Source organism: Osmerus mordax, chromosome 10, assembly GCF_038355195.1.
Source record: "Osmerus mordax isolate fOsmMor3 chromosome 10, fOsmMor3.pri, whole genome shotgun sequence".
Lineage (NCBI taxonomy): Eukaryota > Metazoa > Chordata > Actinopteri > Osmeriformes > Osmeridae > Osmerus > Osmerus mordax.
The window spans coordinates 11,281,823-11,300,920 of NC_090059.1; the positions used below are offsets into that span (position 1 = coordinate 11,281,823).

The following is a 19,098-nucleotide window of genomic DNA, read 5'->3' on the forward strand; positions in this document are numbered from 1 at the left end:
TGATTGTTATTGATTGAACTCATTTGAAAGGTCACTGTTGACCCTGAGAAAGAGCATCTCTGCTGAGCTATGCTCTACATCATCAACAGAGGTGAAGATGTGGGGGTGGACTGGCCAGGTTGGAAGGTTTGAGGTTAGGGTTCATCACAATGGCCAGAAACCTGCCTGGTCTAGTTTTATTAAGGAACTACCCTTGAATCTTACAGAAAGTCCTGAGCCCATTGGTTAACAAAGTCTACCCCCACACTCTCACTTAGACGGTTGCAAAGATGACTACACTTGTCCACAATAAGAGTACAAGTATCACCGGTGTACTTCTGAAGCATCCTTAGCCTTACTCTTTTTAACAGTCGAATAAACCAACTTTTGGGGAGTAAACTGTCTTTGTCTTTGCTTTTTCTTTTATACTCAAGTATAATGTAACTATGGGAACATGGGAAGCTGATGTGTTGCCCCTGTGAGGGGTGGGGTGGGGTGTATCGTCAAAAAATGTGTCATGGTACGTGTGTCCGTTGGATTACATCATGGCTGTGCATGTCTTCACCAGAATGCTCATTTGTTTGTGAAAATGTTGCTATTCAAATTCTTGAATAGCAAGCCATCTTGCTTAGTACACTTACGTATTGCTAACCATGAGTGACAGTCTATATGCAAATAGTTAATGCAAGAGAGGGGAAGGTGCAAAGGTGAACAAGAGATTTGCATGATTTGCTGGTTCTTCTGGTAAATTGAAACTGGGTGTTGGTCAGAACTCTCCATGGAAAACCTCCTGGATGAATGAACTATAATCCCTTCTGAGGTTAAATCAATAAGGGGATAATCAAAATCCATGCGGATGCAGAAGGAGCAAAACTGGACTATCCGATTTTCTATTTAGATTCTCTACCCAAGAGTAGATCCCTGAGCCAAACTGCATTGTGATTTTTGGTGTCTACATTACTATTCTTTGGAAACAAAACATGACAGACAATCCAATGCAGGACTCAGGACAGGACTCCTCTGTTGGTGCCCAAACGCCAGAGAAGCCAGACAGCCATGAGACGTCCGTGGGTCCAGACCAAAGCGACATGATGCCCAACCAGACTTCACTATTGCAGAAGAGACTGTTTGCCGAGCTGGGCCTCATCAGTTTCAGAAGGCAGCAGCTCCACAGCAGACGGCTCGTGCTGTTGCAGATGCAGAAGTTAAAGAAGAGGAAACAGACTCAAGGTGAGGACCACACACACACAAACACTTTTCACCTTTGATAGTAGTCAAGCGTTATCTAAAAACTGTATACCACCTCCCACCCATACACCAACACACATACACACACCCAGGTCCAGAGGACTCCGAGCAGCCTGGTGAACTGGAACCCATACAGCAGGAGCTGGAGGAGCTGGTGGAAAGAGAGAAGAAGCTCATTGAGCTCATGTCTACCATGTCTGGTAGGCACACAGTTTAGATATTCTCACACATACACAATGTTCCTGCTACCATCCCAAACTATTCATCTTCCTTACTGTCCTGCCTCAAGAAGACTTCCCTTTCACCCCCCCACGTTGCTTAAGTATCCCACGTCAACTTCCTCTCCTTCGACTAGCCACTACAGCATGTCTTAAATTGTTTAATCATTCCATAATTTTATTGATGATGTAAAACAATACTGATAATTACAACGGTGCAATTTTTTTATTTATTATGATCTTGATACTGTGACAAAATCAACCATATCTCGTGTGTTTTCATAGTTTTTAGTCAACCAATGTGTAATGTGTGTTGTGTTTGGCTGGTCCATCTCAAAAACTAAACTAAACCAAAACTATCTCATGGGTCACAAGGGGGGGTGTACACTTGGCTCCCTTCCATACAGCAGGACTATTCTGAGGCAGAAGAACCCTCACCAATCACAGGTCTGTCACATACACACAGTTCATGTTAGAATCAAGTCAGTCGACTGAATAATTACTGTAGCATCTGCTGATATAGGGGTCGGCATGGGAGCTCCGGCAGAGCAGACTCTATCAGTTCTTCTGTTTCAGTGGCGGTGGAGAAGCTCAGCACAGCCCCGTCTGTTGTCCAGTGCCCTTCATGCAACCTAATCATTACTACTGAGACGCTTCGCAAAGTTGGAGGAACCGCCTGGCTGTTGTGCTTCATGTGCACCTTGTTTGGGTGTGTCCCCTCTCCCTCCACTCACAAAGGTCATATGTCAGTGGGCGTGGGTCTTGACTTGCTACTGCTGCAAGCTGTAGCTGTGTTTTAATTCCTCTCTCTCTCTCCCTGGTCTGTCTTTCTGGCCCTTGTCATTGCCCCTCCCTCCCTCTCTCTATCCCCCCTCCCTCCCTCTCCCCCTCTCTCTCTCCCCCCCCCCCCTGTCTCTCTCTCACCCACCCTCCCTGTCTCTCTCTCTCTCCCACCCTCCCTCTCCCTCTCTCTCCCACCCTCCCTCCCCCCCGTCTCTCCCTCCCTCCCCCCCGTCTCTCTCTCCCACCCACCCCCTCTCTCTCTCTCTCCCACCCTCCCTCCCCCCCTCTCTCCCTCTCTCTCACACCCTCCCTCTCCCCCTCCCTCACCCTCTCCCCTGGCAGGTGTTTGGCCGGCTGCTGTCTCATCCCGTTCTGTGTGAAAAGCCTCTGGGACGTTCACCACCACTGCCCCATGTGTCACGCCCAGATCCACATTTTCACAAGGATCTGAGGACAGGAGAGGCCACACACAAACTACTGGACAATTGGTTGGTTTTACTGACCACTACAGACTCACACTATACAAACTGTTACCCAATATACAAACTCTTACCCAATACAGACCATGGCGTTGGCGTGTGGATGGATGTAAATGCAATTCAGCAGGAAGTGAAATAGTATTTTCAGAGGTGTGCTCCTATGTTATAGAAATTGAGGATTTTGTTATTGTTTGGATCAAGTTTCCCATAATCCCATAATTATGGATACCTCCATCTTTGTTTTGCATTCTGGGTAGCATTTGAATCTTTGACTGCAAACAAATCATTTTAACTGTGCTACATGCTTGGTGAGTCGACCAGATCAACACAGGAAACCCTAAAGATGACCTATTCAACATATAAACGTCTGTTAACATGTAATGACTGGTCAAGGGCAATGGATAGCTGAATGTTTGTTGAGACTTGATGTGATTCAATTGTTATGCCATTCACATTGTAGATGTCCAGTTATTTATTTTATTTAACAACACACGCAAATATGTACAGCCCTAACAGGACTATAGACTGTGACAACTCATTCTCTCTGTATGTCGCCATCTACCTATCGGATATCTGCGTCCTACCCCTAAATGCACCCAAGATGCAAATGTTGCTGACAATGTTGTTGTGTTTCATATTAATCTGGAACTAAAAACAAGTGAAAGTAGTACTGATTAATGCTTCTAAATATAAAGATAATTCTGTCAATTCTTACAAATTAGATTGCACAATACACCAATTTATTTATTGACATGTAGGCATACAGTACATATATACATCTTTAGTATTTACAAAATTTAACTTGTGGGTGGACTACACATGTATAAAAAATATGAATTACATCTATAGAAATATGTACACAATGTGCAAAACGTATGGCATACTAATGATGGAGCAAATGAGACAGATGGCAGGGAGAAACAGCGTTGCCACAATCATGGATGGCAGGGAGGATAGAGGTGAACGGCTGTGGCCTCCAATATACAATACTGTGACTACAACGGCTGGACTTTTTAGTTTATGAGGATTGGAAATACCAGCATCTTTGACATAGCTCAGAGATTAGCTCTCAGAGGTTAGCTTATTGCTTTACTTACTCTGGCGTATAATCATCATCATCATCATCAATAATCATTCCCCATCAAATAATCTTTCTCAATAACCATTTGTTGTTTCTAGCCAATTTGTTCTAGCCTAACCTGGCTTGAAAACTGTAAATATGTTTGGCTAGCTAGCTAGCCGTTCCCCCTAGCATGGCTAGGCAATTACACAACAAAAGTATATATTTTTTTTAGGTCATTCTGTAGTTACAGCTCTGGAGATGCAAGTCTACACTTCCCTCCAGTGGAACTCTAGAATGTGTTCAACAAAGCAACAGTGACATAAATGTCATATAAATATACAGTTTTACACAAATAAAATGAAATTATTTCAATTTACATTGACATTTTTGTCCATTGATGTCTTGACCACTTAGTCCCAATGTATATGTATGTTTGATATCAGGTAAACCAAGATATACACTAAAATCCCTCCTTCAAACACAAAACATTATAAATAGAAGAAAACGTATCGATAAAAGGATATACAATGGAATAATGTTCCACTGTCTTGTTTGGCAACAACAAATTTTGATGGCCCAGCAAAGAGACAAGTCAACAAGCTCAGAAACAACAGGTCATTTTCCATTTACAAGCGACTTGATTCCTAATATTTAACAAACAACCAGTGCTGTGAACTGTGCTGCATTTGGCTTAAATATACCTTGACATGTAATTCATGTTTGAGAAAACAAAAGTACTGAAGTGTCGTCAGCATGCAAATAAAGGGCTGTGCCTGAATGTTTATTCTAAACTTGTGGTGAAACTTTCCTTGACATGGATGGAAATTGAATCTGCTCCTGTGATGCACTGCACAGTGCACACAATAGTAGGTTATAGTGGTCTTAATTAACATGGAATACAGGCCACAGGTCTCGAGTGGACAGCAAAGTAGTCCCATTACCCTCTAATGCTCATGGCAGGACAGCAAAGTAGTCCCATTACCCTCTAATGCTCATGGCAGGACAGCAAAGAGGCCGAGTGTTTCAGAAGACCAAAGGATAATTTCACTCAACATGATTGTTCATAGACAACGACCAATGACCAAGAAGAAAGAAAAATCCCTTTGATCCCAAAGTGCTGTAAAGTGGACCTGCCTGTGTACGGGTCAGAAACCCCATCAGAAATGTGGACAGATACATCAGTGGTCCATCATGTACATGCTGTAGCAGGTAGTGACAAGACGAAGCAGTCTGGATGAAAATAACCAAGCTCTGAAACATCAAATTAATATCTGGCTAGCTGGTAGATAAACCAGATGCTTTACCTTCGTGATTTTACCAAGCCCAGCTCCCTTCAGTGTGAGGATCTAACGCCACTGGACGGCACAAAGCAATACAGTCACTCCAACCAGCCAACCAGGTGGCAGGTATATCCATGTGTCATGGAAACCTGCCCAATATTCTCCAATCTCTACAAGGTAGTGTGGGCTTAGGGTGTCAGCAGGTTTGGTAGTCTGTGTGTTGGTCACACCTCCAGGAGGGGACTGTGCATTTTGAACACAAACCATACGAGAAAGACAGAACAGTCTTCAAACAGCTTGGCTAGGGAGACAATATCATGTCAACACCAGGGTCGGAGATTATGGTCGTTTTGGCAAACAGATATCAAACTTGACCAAAAATATTTCACTCGTGACTCTTGACAGGCTACAAATGAACGTCTTTTGTACGGCCCAAAGTTTGACGTAGGTTTACAATCATGCATTCAAGACAGTCAGAAACCACAATAGAGCGACACATGCAAACACTCGGAATAAAACAGACAAAACACACACTGACACGACATACTTCCGTGTGAGGCAGTCCACACTAAGTTAAACACAGACACAGGAAGACACTCAGGCAAGCCTCTCCATCTCTCACATACAACAAGACACAGACAGGACAGAGCTGGGAGATCAAGACAAACAGAGACCCCCCCCCCCCCCGCCCCTCCTCTCTCAAAAGGCTGTGCCCCATGAGAACAGGTTATCAACCACGTAGTATTATCACAAATAAGTGTGGTACTGTGTGTGTTCCCTCGCCACTGATAGCTCAGTATCAGTTCTAGTAGATGCAGCTGCCAACATTCTGGTTTACATTCAGACACATTGACTAGTACTGCAGGCTCCCCCTAGTGGAGACCACCTGCTGTTACACCCGTTCTAAACGAAACAAATTGTAAAAATCGAATCTCTGATTCATCGTTGAACCTTGGATTCAGACTTTGATTCACTTTGACTCAAATGTGTTTCACATTTCCTTGTCTGAGGCAATGGAGCCTACCTAGAGACCCCGCCTCTTAAGTGCATAGTTCTCACGGAGTGAGTGGAGTCCAGCCACTCCTTGTCCAGAGCTTGAACAGTCTTGGTTCTTGGTCGTCAATTCTGGTAAGACCATCGAACTGTCAAGAGTCCTCTTCACAAAACATAAACAGTCCTATCTGATAGGAATATGTATCAGAGTGGTTGATAAGCTGAGCACAGAGACCAGTGTAAACAAGGCATGTGTTGTGTCAGAATTGACTGTACACAGAGAACATGTTTTTGTTTGAGTGGCACAGCAGGGATGTCTAAGACTAGATCAGCTACAGTATAGGTGTACTGTAGATCCAAGCTCTAGATCCAGACTCTACACACACACAAAGACCCTGTGTACAGCTATCCTTGTGGGGACTCCTAATTCGGTCCCATCCCTGTTTCCCCTAACCCTAACAGGTTAAAGATATGCACCACCTTGTCACTCCTTATCCCTTGATTCCTCTTCTCCTTCAAAGACCCACTTCCCTCCACCCCCCCTCCCCCCTCAGTCCCAGTGCAGCTGCAGGTCGTGGGTGTCCAGCAGGTCAGAGGGTATGCCCAGAGGCGTGACCCCCCCTGCTGGCCCCGTGGGCATGGTAAGGTCCAGCCACTCCATGTTATCCAGTGCTGGGTCCGACAGGCCCATGTTGAGGGATGAGGGGGGCGAGGAGGAGTCACAGAAGGACAACTCGGAGGTGTCCATGGGAGAGTAGGGCTGCTCCAGGAGATGGGTCTGCAGCTCCGCCATCAGACCCAGGGTCCGAGGATCCGAGGTTGGGGACGGGTCCACTCCTACCCCCAGGCTTCGCTCCAGGAAGGCCTCTAGCTGGTTGTCGGATGCCAGGGAGGTCAGGCTGAGGCTGGGGTCGGGGCTGGGACTGAGGATGAGGCCGGGGATGCCGGGGGGGCTGAGGCTGAAGCTAGGGTCAGAGCTGGGGCTAAGGGTGGGAGGGGGGGCAGACTGGACCTGGGGTGGGTGTCTGGAGAGGGCGGTGTTTACAGGGAGGGTGGTGACAGTAGCAGACGTGGTGGTGTGGAGGGGGATGGTCTTGGTGAGTGACAGAGGAGGGTCATGCTGGATGAAGGGGGTCATTTCTAGAGGAAAAACAAATCATCATCACAACATTATAAACCTTATGACCCTAGCATGAGCCATGGGACTTTTCAAAGGCATCCAAACACCTTAGCAGTAACCACTGCTTCATTGTCATGCGTTAAAGCCTCAAAACAGAAGAGGTCTGCGACTGCCTGAAGGTCTTACTACAGGAGCACTAGAGGCTGTTGTTCCTGCTGAGATCCTCACCTCCACTCTGTATCAGGATGTCAAACAGGTCGTCCATCTGCTGACTGGTTGCCGTGGTAACCTGAGAAGAGAGCTCAAAGGGTAAGTTGAGGTGACGACCATTTAATCACACAGCAGTTACCATGTAACTACAAGGTTTTCACTTTTAAGTAATGCCATGTAGTTATAGAATAGGCCGGAGTTGGGTTGGTCTGTGTCACGGTCACGTGAGTGTACCTGTGGGAGATTGTTGGTGTGCAGGTTACGACTCTGCTTAACTGCATCCTCATAGCGGGGGGGCTCTCTGGCCTTGGGTGATTGACCAACCAGGTTGGAGGGGTGGAGAAGGAAGGTGGGCTGGGACGCAGAGGCTGACTGGAGGTGGAGGAGGACAAGGACTTTAGACACAGCAGCCAAGTAAGCTGTTTTATTGTGTCTTATCAAACATTTAGGGTGATGTATTGTTCAAATAAGCCATTTTTCACCTTGTTTGTGGGGCCATTGGAGAGAGTGTGGTTAGGTGAGGCCCGAGGCGAGATCCTGTTTTCTGGGGAGCTGCTTAGGAAAACCTGAGGATGCATCTCGGGCCTAGTCTGGTTCTCCACCATTCCAGAGCCAGTACTGTTGCACACTGTCAGATTCTGTAGGAATGATGAAGAACATTGGGGGACATACAGGGAAGGAAAACAGCGATTTACAGTTTAAAAAGTCTATTTAACCATTTCCTCTTCTTTCTTTTTTTCCACAGTGGCTACAGTCTAAAAATAAAATCTAAATCATCTACTAAGAAGGTTTTTCTGTGGTCTCTGACCTGCAGTAAGCGGTTGTGATTGGCTAGCTGCTGAGAGGGGGCGGTCTCTATGTTGGCAGAGTGCATCTGGGGGATGGAGGCCTGCACCAGGCCTGGGGCTTGATTCGACATGGTAGCCTGAAGACAGGATGAGACATGCGGAACAGGTGGAGAGAGAAGACAAGGAAAGAAACTCAACATCCATGATGTCAACCTTTGATGAAGTAAAATGTTCCAGTACCATTGGTTGACTGATTAACTGGCTAATGGACGAATTGGTTAGTTTAATTTCATTAATATATATATTAATTGATTATGTACCTGTAGACTGACTGCGGTGGTGGGCAGCTGGATGGCCGTGGCATTGCTGGGCAGAGAGACTGGCAGCAGGATCTGGGTGCCAGGCTGTAGGGTCTGGGGCTGGCCCAACACATGGGACACTGCCCCCTGGTGGCTAAAGAAGAACTGGGGCAGGCTAGGAGGACTGGGCTGGGGGTGGTGGTTAGGTTGGGTCTGAGCTTGGGTGTGGGGTTGCTGGGTATATGTTTGGTTCTGGAGCTGGAGATGAGGGACTGAGACAGCCTCCTCCAGCTTCACGACCGTGGAGAGAGATGGAGGTTGAGGCTGGGCTCCCAGGATGGAGGTGGCTGTGATGGAGCAGTTCGGGGACACCCTGCCCTCCATCTTGACTGAGTTGGAGGTGAGGGTGTTGGGGATGAGGGAAGAGGTGATGGAGGTGTCCATGGAGGGGTTGGGGGCTACTGGCCCTCTCTTCTCTACCTCCAGCTGCATCTTGAGCTCCTCCACCAGCCTCTGAAAAAATACATCGCCATCCATATTCATATTCTTTTCATGGTTAGCATCCATCCATCCATCCATGAATTCTCCCCACCAACCTGTTCCTGCTCCAGTTTCCTCATCAGCTCCTCTATCTGGCGCTCCTTCTCATGGAGGCGCCTGTCTTTCTCCTCTCGTACCATCCCTGGTAGGATCCCCAGGCCCAGGGGCGAGGAGCCTGGGCGACCAGGGCTCACCGTCTGGGGGTCCCAGGGCAGCTCAGACATCCCTGGGTCCTCTCGGAGGCTGGAGGGGTCTAAGGGGACCGTAGAGACGGGAGGGGTGGGGCTCATGGTCTCTGGTCCCCCCTGATGGTTGGGCAAGAGCAGGGCAGGGGCGGAGGTGACCTCCATAGGGAGGGAGCACAGGGTGGAGGGCCCAGGACTGGGGCCGGGCACAGAGCCCGAGGCTGGAGCAGGGGCTGCGGATGGGAGGCTGGGGCTCTCCTGGAAAGGCCTCAGCCTCTCGATGAGGTCCGTCTTGGTTCCTGACACGGGGAGACCTCGCAGTTTCAGCTCCATCTTTAACTCTGCCACCTTGAATGGGACAGATCACAAGGCGTTACTTTAGGGTCCCAGTAAAACCAACCATAACCCTGAACCAACCAATGCGTGACTTAAGGACGTGTGTGTTGTAACTGAGCAGTTATCATGCTTACGGGTGCCTGTCCTCTTACCTTCATGTCCTCTAGGTTAGCAGGCAGGACGCCAGGCCTGCGGTTGGACAGACTGTTGTTGGGCCGTACGGGCGCAGGGGCGGGCAGGGATACCATAATAGAGGTTGGCAGATTGTTGGCACCATTGGTCTGACCCTCCACCACTGGCCTGGGGAAAGACAGAAGTAATGCAGGTTTTTTACAGGCAGGATTAGGGTTGGGGGTTTGTGGGGGATGGGGAGAGGACAGGGGGATGACAGTGGGAAAAGAAGAAAGGGGGAGAGAGAGAGACCCTGAGCCAGAGAAAGTGAGAGAGAGAATGAGATGGAGAGGTGGATCTATATCCAAACCCATGCCAGGATGTAGTTTCCTGTTCCTCACTACCCAGTCAGTAAATGGAGCACTCCAGTTGACCTGTTCTAATGGACCTGCTGCTGTTTAGAGGTCTGTCATGGAAGCATCTGGAACAACATCCTGATGCTTATTAATATCATTACACAGGATTTGTTATTGGAAACTCGCTAATGGTCCCGTGCATGACTGGAAGAAACAATATTTGGACTGCTTTTTATGTACGCAAGAGAATGTTCCGTTTCTCCTAAGCTCTGAAGGTCAGGTAGACAAACAGACAGGTCTGGAGTCAGAAGGGCAGAAGGCAGGTAGTATAGTCTGGTAGTTGTAGTATAGTAACAGTAATAACATACTTCAGGGGAGCAGGTAGTATAGTCTGGTAGTTGTAGTATAGTAACAGTAATAACATACTTCAGGGGAGCAGGTAGTATAGTCTGGTAGTTGTAGTATAGTAACAGTAATAACATACTTCAGGGGAGCAGGTAGTATAGTCTGGTAGTTGTAGTGCTGCTGCTGCTGGCTGATGATCTGCAGCTGCAGGAAGAGCTGCTGCTGTTCCAGTATCCTGGCGTAGGACGAGTCCATGGGAGCTTCGCTGGCCTCGGGCTTCTGGTCCGGGGGAACGTACTGGTGGTACTTGAGCTTCTTCACTTTGGGCTTGGCCTCCTTCCCCTTCTTACTGCGACTCTTCTCTGAAGGCTGCTTGGGCTGGCTCTGCTGTGGGGAGGGGGAAGGGGGTGGACAGGAGAGAAATGGGGATAAGATGGGGATAAGTGTTTGAATTTTTGGGAGGCCAGATTCACAAACATGCTTTCTTTTAAACTTAGAGACGTCTCTTAATCTGCTTACTTTCACCAGGGTTGGCCCCGGCTTGGAGGGAGCGACTGTGGTGATAGGCTGAGCTGGGGCAGCAGGACGGGACACTGGCTGCTCATTGGAGGAGAGACCTTTGAGGAAGTCTGCTGTTACTTGGGTGACCACAGGTAAAGACTGAAAAATTAGGAAAAGGAGACGGTAAAATTCAAAATTCATACAGTGCACCGACATAAAATTTTCATATTTTAGTTTTGAAAATGGAGGTGTGGTGTGCCTACCTGTGGTAGGACGGCGCTGGGTAAGGGGGAAGGAGAGGGGGTCTCAGGGGCCCTGGCCTCCCCAGGGGAGGGGGCTGAGGTCTGGGACTCGTGGCTGGCTGGCTGCTCTGGGGAGAAAGCGTCTCCACTGTCCTCGTCGAAGCCGGGGTAGTCGACCTGGCCCTCTGAGGGACCAACACCAGGGGGCAGCACAGAGGCACAGCATATTAACCACACATCAACCAGGACTGGTCAAAGACTGAGACAAAACACTTCCATTCTTCTGTCTGTCCCGCCCCTTTCGTCTCTCCCCCCCCCTCCCTCACCTATGATGGCCTCCTTGACGCTGGAGTCCACAGGCAGGATGTTCTTCACCACCAGCTCCATGGGTCCAGGTCTCTGGGAGATCTTCTCGTTCAGATCGTCAGCCAGGCGGGCTCTCTTCAGCCTCATCTGGGTCGCCTGCAGAGAGGGCTCTGCTCCCGTCTCTGAAACACAAAACGCACACACGGTTAGTCACCATACCAAGATGTCACAAGCTGTCATGCCTACTGGATAACCTGGATCACATGACCATGGTGAGGAGCAGGATCGTGGCTCCTTCGTCAGGTTACCTTGGAGGATGTGCATCCTGACCAGCTCAGACCTCTCAGGACGACTGCGGATCTTGTGCTTCAGGAAGTTCTCCGTCTGGGGAGGAGCGAGGCACAAAGCACGGTCAGAGATGTCAACTGTCTGACTCAGACTTAAGATAAAAGGTTTTGTGCGCGCGTGTGTGCGTGTGCTCCTCACCCTGGCTCTCTCCAGGCTGCGGATCTGCTCATGGAACGCCGCCGGACTCTTAAGAGCTGCATGGAGGAATGTTGGAAGATCAGACACGAGCAGTACCAACATCTGAAGCAGCGAGCTGCCGTGCATGCATGAGTGTGTGTGAGTGTGTGTGAGGGTGTGTGAGGGTGGCAGTGCCCGTACTCACGTGGCATGATGCCCTGGTCGACCAGCTGCTCACGGGTACGCCTCTGCTGCAGCCTCAACTGCAGAACTGAGAGAGAGAGAGAGAGAGAGACAGAGAGAGAGAGACAGAGAGAGAGAGACAGAGAGAGAGAGAGAACACACATAAGTGGAGGATGGCAGAAGGAAAGACCGTAGGAAGAGGCGAAAGTTTGTTTTCAAGTCATAAACTAAATGGGGAAGCTGTAGGATATCTACATCAAAAAGGCACACAGACCCCCGCCCCCCAAACACACACATTCTTCTGCCTGACCTCTCTGACCACCTCCCGCCTCACATCCTGTCCCGCTGGTGAGACAGAGACAACAGCACAGCTCTGGCCTCCATCACACATAGCTGCCCCCACAAACACTCGACATGGCTGCACACAGTCACCACACAGACCGCCGCCTCCTGCTCTGCATCTGTGGAGAGGCACACCACCGAAGAGAGACATGCGGAAAGAGAGAGCATCACCAGGTTGGTATCTGCACATCGATGGGCTATCCACCTCCAGACAAGCCATGGTCCCAGAGAAGAGGGTCTCTTCGAGGTCTACAGCCTGTCAGGTCAGCTTCCAGCTCTGTTTAGCTAAAGTCCCATATATCCCAGTCCACACAGTAGAGCACTCTGAGAGCTGGACTGGAGACTCCAGTACTCTGCTTCTACCCCTCTCTGTCTCTGTCTCTCTGAAGAAATACAACAACTGGTCCCTCCCTCTTTCTGTCTCCCTCCCCTACCTTTCTGTCTCCCTCCCCTACCTTTCTGTCTCCCTCCCCCTCAGTAGTAAGTGATCCACAGCTAGAGGCAGGACTGGAGAAGCTCAAGTTAACCATCCCAGCACCGGCACCTCCCACTGGACTCCCACACCTTAGTAAACATGCAGGAATTTGCCTTCGATTCAAGGACTTTCACAAATAAAGCATAGTGAAACCCAGGACAACTCAGGCACCTTTTGCGTTCCATTCTATAGATGGAATGAATAACTCGGACCCTCATCCATTTACAAAGTACTTTTTTATTGTGACAAACTTTCAAGGATTCTAAATGCATGTGGGACCCCTACCATGTCTCTGAGAACAACAGTCTCACACACAAACACTAACACACACACACACACACACACGCACACACACAGGGGTCTGTTGGGTGTGAATGAGTCACACTTCCAGCCAGTGGCTGACTAGGCTGACCAGGCTGACCCTTCTGGGAGAGACTCCTGGTGGTGTGAGCCACACACCGGTTCACACATGCCGCTCTATGCACGCATGACGTAGCACACCGGAGAGAACGCACAAACACACTGGCAGACTTGGAAACGCACAGTGACTCACACAGACTCACTAGGTCACACGTCTGTCAACCTGTGAGCTTGACCAGTGAACTCCCACCAGCTGAAGGTGAGACATTCTACCCCTGTCCCAGGACAAAAGACCTGTTTGGCAGGTTGGCCACTCCTGTGTATAAACAGACTAGGGCCTGGCTGCTTCCTTTCCCAATAATCACCCTGTACCCTGTCCCACTACCACGGGGAAAACATGGGAGACCAGTTGCAGTGTGTGTGGTCTGTGACCAGTGTTTCCTGACCTGGCTATGTGATGACCAGAGTGATACATCACAGGACATGTTTGTGTATGGCAGGAACATCACACACCATACAAAAAATTCAATACAAAATAAAAACCCCACCCAAAACAGACACCCTCCCACCACAAGTAACTCACCGTTCTTGCGTTCGTTGAGAGGCGGAAGCTTCTGGGTGGGCTGCAGGGTCAGCTCCTCCAGCTCGTGGGTCACAGCCTCACTCTGGGGGCTCGGGACCAGCAACCCCAGCATCCCACAATCCCCCTCGGCTCCCAGCCACCCCTGGGGCTCCATCGCACCGCTGTCGCCCTGGCAAACGGCAGGGGCAGGGTCCCAGTCCCACCGCGGTTGTCACGGTGATCTCTACATGTGGAGAGAGAGAGAGAAGGATGAGAATGGGTCTACCTCTAAAGGTAGAACATTCTGGAAAAGTCTTCTTATGAACACCGTCGAATGCTGTGAAATCGATCTGTGAAGTCAATTAACTATTACTGTTCAACTGCTCAAATCAGCTGAAAGACGAACATTATAGTCCCAGGATATGAACTAAAGAAGCCTATGCTTTCAGACTGAATACAGGGTTTCCCACAGCACTTTGCAGTTAAGGCGGCCGCCTAAGCTACACATGCCTGCTGCCTTAACTGCGTTGTCCCAAAGGTTTTTGTATTTTTTTTATGAGCAATATCCACCGTGTTACTCTGTCCTGTTTTCTCCCTTTCATTACAAACCGTGACTAATGCCAGTCTCCCTTCTCTGGAATACACGCGACTAAGATTCATACAGATATGGAGGTTGGCCTGAGGTCTGCAGACAGGAAGAAGTGGTTTCTGTAAGGAAATATGACTGGGCTGTACTTCTCCCTGGCTCTGCCTCCATGTTGTTCACCACCAGGCTGGACTGATGAGGATGTGAAATGAAAACTGCTGACCTGAACAAGAGCCACCATGGAAAACCCAATCGGTCACATGATGACTGTATGTGTACGAGCTCAGAGTCCACCCGGCCTTGTAATCTGGACATCATGATGTCATTTTTGTGGTCAACAACCGCGGGAGCAGTAACTTTAAGAGCGAGAGCCGAACACACAGAGTGGTACCGACACATGGCGACCAGCGGTTACGTGACCAGCTTGCCAGATGACAGACAGTTCCAAATCCAACCCAGCCCTGCTCCTTAGATCCAACCACATGCACATTCCCTGGGACCGGCATAGGTAGTATGGTCCTGACTGGCCTGTAGCTATTGGCGGTTGGTGTGTGCGTGTCGTATGACTGCACTGTAGAGAGCCATACGGGTTTCTGTGTCCATGGTGAATCATGTTAACCTTCAGTCTAGCTAATCTCCCTGCAGCACAGTCCAGTGTACAGGACCACTAACAGACTCAGGCTGCAGGCCTCACAAACGCTCCCTCCACGGCTGCCAGGGGGCCCAGCCATCTCCCTCGCTGCTACTGAAGACCAGCGAGCTGTGCCCTCAAGCTGCAGGTCTCTCCCCGAGGTCCTACATGTTCCTCTGGCTGAACCCTTCTCCACCGTCACCCGACTCCAGAGTCAACAAGCTAAAACAGACTCAACACAGCCGGCTCCAAACAAGCCAGACTAGACGAGCCCCCGAGGAGGCCACAGGTGTAGATGTCTCATCCCTCTACAGATATCTCCATCTCCCATCGTGTGCCTCGGGCCAGAGCAAACCCCCCGATCTAAGCCTCGACACAGTCAGGTTTCAGCCAGACAGGAGCAGCAGTTGACAGAGGAAGGGACGGGTCAACACTCTATCCCCTGCGCCGTGGCTCTACGCTGTGAACCGATACCCAGGACTGCTTCGTCAGATCCATATCTCTGTGTGATTATAGGCTTAATGACGGGCTAGCGCAGGCCTGTCATGTAGCGTCGATTTGGTTTGCCACCTACGCGCTGCTGTTGACTTAAACGCTTCTCGGGTGAGGCCCCGGCTCTGAGCGCATCAGGGAGGAGGAAATTTGAAATGGCGGAGCGGGGTGTCAGATTCGGCTCGCCCGGCCTCCACTCTGTTTCTCTTAGTCAGACGCCCCAGAGTATGAGCCGACACTGGGGAGATGAGAGGAACTGAGAGGGAGAGGAGGGAAGGGAGAGAGAGAGAGATAGACAGGTGAAGAGACAGAGAGAGAGTGACAGAAAGAGAAAAAGAGTGACATCCAGAAACGTTGACGAGATCTGCTGGATTTTCTACCCACAGTGCATTGAGCCTTAACCGCTACTGCAGCTACTTACTCACACACACATATACACACACACACACACCTCTTATTGGTAAAGAATCTGTTGAAGTTGAAGATCTATTTTCCATCCATAATTTCCACGACAAGCTGTCACCTCCACTGGAAAAGAAGATGAGTGTGAGGCGGGCTGGGAGACAGATGTCCAGCCAGATGTCCAGCTGGCTCAGCAGTCTAGGCCATGGAGAGAGACCTGTTCAGGTTAACCACCCCAACACACCGATATACCAAAACAGGAACCAACCAAGAACGATAGCGCACTTCACATGAACAAACTCAATCCAAACCAGTTAGCGGCCAGGATAGCAGAGTCGCTTGAAGACCAGGCCGTGGAGAGAGACAGCGAGGCTGAGTCTAAGAGGATGCTTACTAGTGGTGCCCACTGCACTGGAAAAGACACAGCAGCATTTGGAAGTAGGGGTCTGCGGCCCGGTGGTGTCTGCGGTTACCACAGCAACCACTGGCCGCCGCTGCCGGTCTCCGTGGCGATGTTCCGGACGTGTTCATGAGGAGAGACAAAAGCGGGAAGGAGCTCTCGTGGCTTGATGAGGATAGGCATGGCCGAGAGGCAGCAGGAGGTATAAATAGCCACAGGTTGTATTCAGCAGCCGCACTGGTTTGCATATTAGTGTGTTCGTGATGACAAGAGGGATGCATCAGGGCCACCTTATGTCAGTTATGTGTAAGACACACCGAAATTTGAAAGAGAAGACCGATGGCAAGAGCAAGAGAAAGAAAGAGGAAAAAAAGAGTGAGGGAGAGGTCATCCAGTTTGTTTAGAGTCGCCTCACCATGCGCGCTGACTGCTAGTACCTGCTACCTGGGAACTGAGAAAACAACATCCATAACTGACTGGGCTGTATGCTAGGCTAATATCAGACCTGTCTGCCTGCTGCCTGCCTGACTATCCTTCTTTCTTTCCTGTCTCTTTGTATCTGCCTGCCTGCCTGTCTCTCTCCCACACTCCCTGTTTGCATGTCACCCAGCCCAGCCTCCCTCCCTCCACACATGCTCGTCTGCCTCTCTAACCCCCTCCCTGCCGGCCTGTCTGCTTCTCTACCTCCAACCCACCCTCCCTAGCTTGTCTGTCTGCCTCTCTAACCCCCCCGCCCTGCCAGCCTGTCTGCCCTGCAGGGCTAGGTAGTGTGTTTAAATGTCAGTCCACTTTCATTTATGTAATGTATTCTGTGTAGATCATTGAAGAGAGGAGAGAAGGGTAACGCACTACAGTAGAATGTTGTGATTTGGCTGCAGGCAGTACTGCTGTATACCTACAGTCCATAGTTCAACAATCACATACCTGGGCTTAAGGTAGGGATGGGCAGGTGAGGGTGTGTGTGCAACCAGACTGAGGACATTACATTCCATCCAGATTCAGAGACATGTATTGAGAAAATGACAGTTGATTTTTTTAAGCAACTGTAGCTAGGGGCATTCTGCTGATAGTGAAATGACATGGAGTAGCATGCTCAGTTAACAAACTACAATCATTAAGGACATACTATACAGACAGGCGTTTGGAGACTCGTCACCTCAAAGAAGAATGTAGACGGGCCTGTAGATTTAGATCTAAAAAATAAACAAACATGCTGACCAGTCACAGCAGGATCACACTGGTGTTTATGTGTCTAAACAGTAGAGCAGGGCAGCAGCATGAGCATGTGATTCTGAACCCAGCGGAACAAAGCTGGACCAGTAGCCTACTAATACAAGCTGGTACAACAGGATTCACCAAGTAAACACACACTCATTAACACACACACTGTCTCTCTCTCCCTCTCTCTCTGTTCTGGCAGGGTGGTCTGGTCTTTCTCAAAAGACACACTCCATCACCTAGTTACATAAAATAGTGGGGAAGGATATGTGTGTGTGTGCGCACCTCAAACAATGTGTTCTGGAAATGAAGTGAGACTTAAAATAAGACGCTTCAGAACTATATCCGTTTTCAGAGATTATTTGAGTCATCATTGAATGTGACTGAAATAGACCAAGACTGGTCCAACCAAAATGACAGTTTTTTTAAGACAAAAATGCCAGCCGCAATTATTCTGGTTTGTTACACAATCGCATCTGCCCTTCAGATTGCTGTCAGACTGAAGAATCATCATCATAATTGTCACATCATCCTAAAGACACATCCGGGGCTATATTCCGTTCACTTACAAATTCTGCTAACATGCAAGCTATTGTTTGCTAAATTTGGACTAGACAACACACTGGCTGCTGACTAGTCTGTGACTCAGACCCCAACAAGCTCTTAGAGAATTATATCTTCCTTCATCACAAATTTAGACTTTATGGGCGCATTTGATGTGACACGTGCGACTGCTTCTATCAGCACCCCCGCCCCTTCAGTTGTAGACACTAGTAAATTCCATATCAAACGTACACGATCCAGGCTCTGCTTTTGTCCTACAACCAATTAAATGGATTGAGGACAACGTTGCATGACATGGATAGCTAGCAAAACGCCAAGGCTCTCCGCCTTTCTAAACAAGAGTGCAGTTATCTAGTGGTGTAGTGGTGGTCACTTTATCACTCAGGTCAACAAGATCCCTATCCTCCTGTAGCTAACGTTAGCATTGCACCCAACTCAGATTACAGGATTAGACACAATAATTTACTAGGTCTCTAGACAACAGCTGGTGCGACATTGCTGTTACAGTCTCAGAAACAATCAAAATACATCTAATTCCCCAGTTATGATTCATTATTCTGCTGGCAGCGACCTGCTGCCTTGCTACTATTGCCTCTCGTCTTGACTGTCAGGACTCGGAGACACACCTCAGGTTATGAGAAATATGGGATGTGGGCCAGCTATGCCAGTTTACAATTTCGAAGCACCATAAAATGAAATCTTCAAAATGATCAGGGCACCTTTTCATTTGCTAACTGAAACACATGATAGCATCAACAACCTCCCACACATTTAAGACAGCTAGCGTGTTGCTATGTGAATATGTCTGCAAACTGGCATGCTAAAAACAAGACAGCAAGGTCCAGTGAACGGATCTTACCGAATTAAACAGCCTAAGCGTCCCAGGTCGTTTGTCCTTTGGTTTACCGCTACATTACAACTAATGTCGAAAGAATAAGCCCTTTTTCGAGAGATCAAAGTTTTTATTCTCGGAGTAAAATGGCTCCTGCTGTCTACTCGGATACATTGAATGACGTAATCATGTCTCACAAGCGGA

The 19,098-nt window shown here is 48.9% G+C and overlaps 2 protein-coding genes across 2 annotated transcripts; one reads left to right on the forward strand and one right to left on the reverse strand.

The window, feature by feature from the left end:
* The first annotated feature begins 765 nt into the window (after positions 1-765).
* On the forward strand, positions 766-3,415 carry LOC136951005 (uncharacterized). Its single transcript, XM_067245569.1, has 5 exons — positions 766-1,209; positions 1,320-1,427; positions 1,821-1,892; positions 2,022-2,154; positions 2,571-3,415. Exons 1-5 carry the CDS (start codon positions 960-962, stop codon positions 2,677-2,679), a joined length of 672 nt encoding a protein of 223 aa, XP_067101670.1. The 5' UTR covers positions 766-959; the 3' UTR covers positions 2,680-3,415.
* A 2,350-nt stretch (positions 3,416-5,765) lies between these two features.
* On the reverse strand, positions 5,766-19,047 carry mrtfba (myocardin related transcription factor Ba). Its single transcript, XM_067244423.1, has 18 exons — positions 18,922-19,047; positions 15,930-16,006; positions 13,791-14,013; positions 12,053-12,118; positions 11,869-11,924; positions 11,691-11,766; positions 11,403-11,564; positions 11,098-11,261; positions 10,853-10,993; positions 10,473-10,720; positions 9,674-9,821; positions 9,057-9,533; positions 8,482-8,973; positions 8,182-8,298; positions 7,856-8,011; positions 7,608-7,745; positions 7,392-7,452; positions 5,766-7,183 (listed from the first exon to the last, which is right to left on the reverse strand). Exons 3-18 carry the CDS (start codon positions 13,942-13,944, stop codon positions 6,594-6,596), a joined length of 3,246 nt encoding a protein of 1,081 aa, XP_067100524.1. The 5' UTR covers positions 13,945-14,013; positions 15,930-16,006; positions 18,922-19,047; the 3' UTR covers positions 5,766-6,593.
* Positions 19,048-19,098: the final 51 nt, after the last annotated feature.